This window comes from Frankliniella occidentalis, unplaced genomic scaffold (assembly GCF_000697945.3).
Source record: "Frankliniella occidentalis isolate FOCC.00 unplaced genomic scaffold, Focc_3.1 Scaffold99, whole genome shotgun sequence".
Lineage (NCBI taxonomy): Eukaryota > Metazoa > Arthropoda > Insecta > Thysanoptera > Thripidae > Frankliniella > Frankliniella occidentalis.
Genome location: NW_026267228.1, coordinates 444999 through 448784, shown reverse-complemented (window position 1 = coordinate 448784; position 3786 = coordinate 444999). Strand labels below are relative to the sequence as shown.

The following is a 3786-nucleotide window of genomic DNA, read 5'->3' as shown; positions in this document are numbered from 1 at the left end:
TGTCGGTGTATACTACTCCAATCAAGTAGCCATTAGAAAACACTTTTTTTCTGTTTCAGAATATTCTACGTGTCGCACGACTCGCAAGACCTCAAGATCTTCAGCTACATCGCGCGGGACGGCGCGAGCAACGTCTTCCGCTGCAACGTCTTCAAGTCCAACAAAAAGGTGAGTGCCATGCAAACGTATACAACAATGAATGACTGACGAGTTAGAGGTTCCTGACACACAGAAGAGCCCTGCTCCACCGATTGTAAGGCACGAAATGCAGGCAAAATACATGAACGTTCCACGAATACTTGGTAGAATTTATATGTGCATAATCTTTTAATATGGCAATACCGTTTGCCTGCGTATTTTCTACAGCGATTTTGTGTTGAGAGATGCAGGATCGAGGGGGTAGGGGCATGGAGGGAAGGGAGGAGTGCGGCAGCTAGACGAACACAGGAAATGCGCCCTCTCCTCTCCCTCACGCCTATCGCACCTTCCTCTCTGCGCCCCGCTCCCAGCCCCGCGAGAGATCCTTAGTGCATTGTTTATCGCAGTTTCTCCACGGCTATTAGGGCCGGCCTCATGGAACCCTCGCCCTTCACCCCGCCAGCGCTGAGCTGCCGTCGCCCATAGACTGATAGATGGACTTGGCTGACTCATGACCCACTAGACCCCTCTACTCCTCCTCCTCCCTTCCTCCGACTTTCCTCCCTCGCTTACGAAATAAGCATTCCGCTCGGGTCTGTGGCCTGCGGGGCGAGAGTGGGGGTGGACAAGACAAGTACTGCTAGAAAGCTGAGTTCAAGTGTGTGTGTGTGAGTGTATATGGGTGTGTGTATATGTGCGTGCGTTCGAGGCGCTACCCCTCGCTGGTGTGGACGTCAGCGTGGGGTAGCGGCATCACAGTCCTGCTCGGGGGGCGGCCAGAAATACATGTCGGGGCTGCTGTGGGGCTGCGCGCTGGTGGCGGCGACAGGGGGCGCCATGGGTTGGGAAGTCCCGCACCACGCCGGCTGTGTGTGTGTGTGTGTGTGTGTGTGTGTGTGTGTGCGTCTGTGACGAAGAGTGGGAAGGGAGGGGAGAGGGGGGCGTGTATTATGGTCTATAAATTTGCGCATTATTGCCCAATAATGTCTTAACACTTTGAGTACGACACGTGGCTTAATACATTTCCCAGTGTGTACGCGGTCCACTATACGCGACGTGAACGTGACCAGGATATAGACTCTTAAAACTTGAACGAGATCGTGCCCTCCCCTTCGACCGCCTTCAAAAATTTCTTTTATTTCAATTTTTTTTGAAAAAGTGGTTTTGCTTACGTAGCTTCTTTTAGCTCACCCCGTCAAACACTAAATAGGATATATACTTTGCCATGCGACTGTGTGTCCGGGTCGGTTTATGACGTCATCAATTCGTTCCCTCTCGCGCCGTGTCGCGGTGACGTCTTCATGCACCGCTGCTGACCGAATGCAGGATGACGGCGCGCAGCTCGTGACGGACCAGCACAGGTGCATGGCGGCTGCGCGCGAAACACGACGAGGATTTTTCTTTTCCGTCTCCTTTTTTATTGCTGTTCGTCCCTACCGCGCGCTCGCTCGCCGCAGCCCAAGTCCTTTATGTTCCCGCTCGGTTCATCCGCGGGTGAGAGAGCGAGAAAGAAAGAGAGCACCAGACATACGCTGTTTGCCGACTGCGGACGGAAGATGCAGAACGAGAGAGGCGGGGAGGGGGCCTTGGGGTGTGTGCGGCGGGTTGAGGGTCGGAGTCAATATAAACCCGTCTCAGTGCATTGAGCGCAAAACGCGAGATACCCCCTATCCTCTCCCCCCCCCCCCTTCTCTCTCTCTCTCTCTCTCTCTCTCTCTCTCTCTCTCTTCCTTTCTGTCTCTGCCCGCCGGTGCTGGTTCCTTGTTGCTGCAGTCGTGTCGGCGGAGGTGCTCGCCCAGTATTTATATCGACAAGGATGGCGGGCGGGGCGGCGGGCTATTCTTAGGGACCTCAGAGAGAGAGAGGAGAGAATGGAAAGGAGAGAGACAAAGGGGAAGAGTGAATGCGTGAGAAAGAGAGACGGGGAGAGACGGACAAAGAGAGGGACGGCGGTGCCTCTCTCCTCATGTTGTGACGCGGCGTGGCGTGGCGCGGCGGCTCGCTGACAATCGGTGACGTCAGGCTGCTCCCATCGCTCTCAGGCATCAGCTGACTGCCGTTGTTTTATTCTGACCGCGAAGATAGCGAGGCGCTGTTCCCCGTGCTATCCCGCCCAGTGAAATATACTTGGCCCTATATTGTTTTGGGAATCTTGAGCATTTTTTTAAACATTTTTTTGGTAAGGGGAAGGGGGGAGGGGGTTACTTTGTGTCTGTACACCGCACGCCATGCTCTGGCAGATTTACTGCCAACTCATTCTCTCGCCGAGTGGCGGCGCAGTGGTGGCCACTGCCGTTGTCGAGGGCACTAGAAAACCCTGGGTACAAATGATTCGGACCAATTCAAATTTTTTGTTCCTTTTCCCCCTTTTATTATTTTCTCTAGTTTTTTTGGCCCCGGCAGCGTTGCCAGTGTTGTCGTCCTAGAGAGCGGTTTGCGGGTGTTTGTGTACGCGAGCAAAGAGGAGGCTTCTCTTTTCCGACAGCGGCGATGAGCGTCGGGGGCGTTAAGCTTTTAGGGGGGATCGGCAAAGCGGCCACCACTGCGTCTACTGCTAAAAGGGCCCAATTTTTTTTCGCATAAATTACTTTTTGGCTCGATTTTTATGTTAACAATTTAAAGACCCTTTTTTTTTGTCAAAAGGCGTGCAATATTTGTACCTTCAGGGGGCGTAGAACAGAGCTCGCCAGCACGAAGCTGTTTGTCGGAAAAGTGATGTGCTGAGCAATATGCTGACTGCTGCTCCTGCTTTCTCGGGAACCAGACAACAGAGTGGCTTCTGCTGCGTTTCTATGACTCTGCCTTATTCCGATTCGACGACCGGAAATAAATAACGATGAGGCAGTAATAGCAGCAGCAGTGGCAGGCGGCTCTGCGGATGAGCGAGCATCGGCGCTGGGGACGTGATGGTGCTCTAGGAGCTCGGACAGCTTCTGGGAACCGCACCTCACGGCAGGCAGGCCGGGCCGGGGCCAGGCGCACATCGTCTGGCGGGCGGAGGGTGCTGCATGGTGCCGCTCTAAGCTCCCGCGGGGGAGAATATCGCCAGCCATCGCGATTCCGCGGAAGCGGCCAAGCCCAGCCAGCCCGGCCCGGGGTGGCCCCGTCAGACCCACCTGCGGGATGGGCGCGCGCTGAGTGAGCGAGCTGACGGGGCGCGGCGCGACCTGCCACCGCCTCCAGGGCGTAAAAGCTGTCAGCGCCGCCTCTCTGTCTGCCTCTCCCCCTCTCCCCCCCTCTCCCCCCCTCTTCCCCGCCCTCTCCCTGTTTCCCTCCCCCCCTCTCCCCCCCTCTCTCACTCTCCCTCTCTCTCCTAACAGTCAGAGGTCGCAGGCTCTCTCCTGTTCGAATACCTGGGAGACACCATGCAGACTGATTCCGCATCGCGTTGAGGGGGGGTTGCACGGGGACGGGAGGACTCATCCTCACGAGTGCGACAGAGAGGGAAGCAATCACTGTCTCTGTCGCACTCGTATGGATGAGTCCTCCCGTCCCCGTGCAACCCCCCCTCAACGCGATGCGGAATCAGTCTGCTGAACCGGGAGACAGCCGTGTGGGTCGCCTGCTGCCTGCACCGGGGCGGCTCTTTTTATCAGCGCTTCACATGGGTGCAACTTGCGCCTTGTCACGTGTAAACGGAGCAGCTGC

At 56.1% G+C, this 3786-nt stretch overlaps 1 protein-coding gene across 1 annotated transcript in view; it reads left to right on the top strand.

The window, feature by feature from the left end:
• LOC113202899 (capon-like protein) overlaps positions 1-3786 on the top strand; it is a 132815-nt gene that overhangs the window by 114733 nt on the left and 14296 nt on the right. The window contains exon 5 of the mRNA XM_052269689.1: positions 60-168. Within this exon, the coding sequence (XP_052125649.1) occupies positions 60-168 (109 nt within the window). The remainder of the gene's footprint in view (positions 1-59; positions 169-3786) is intronic.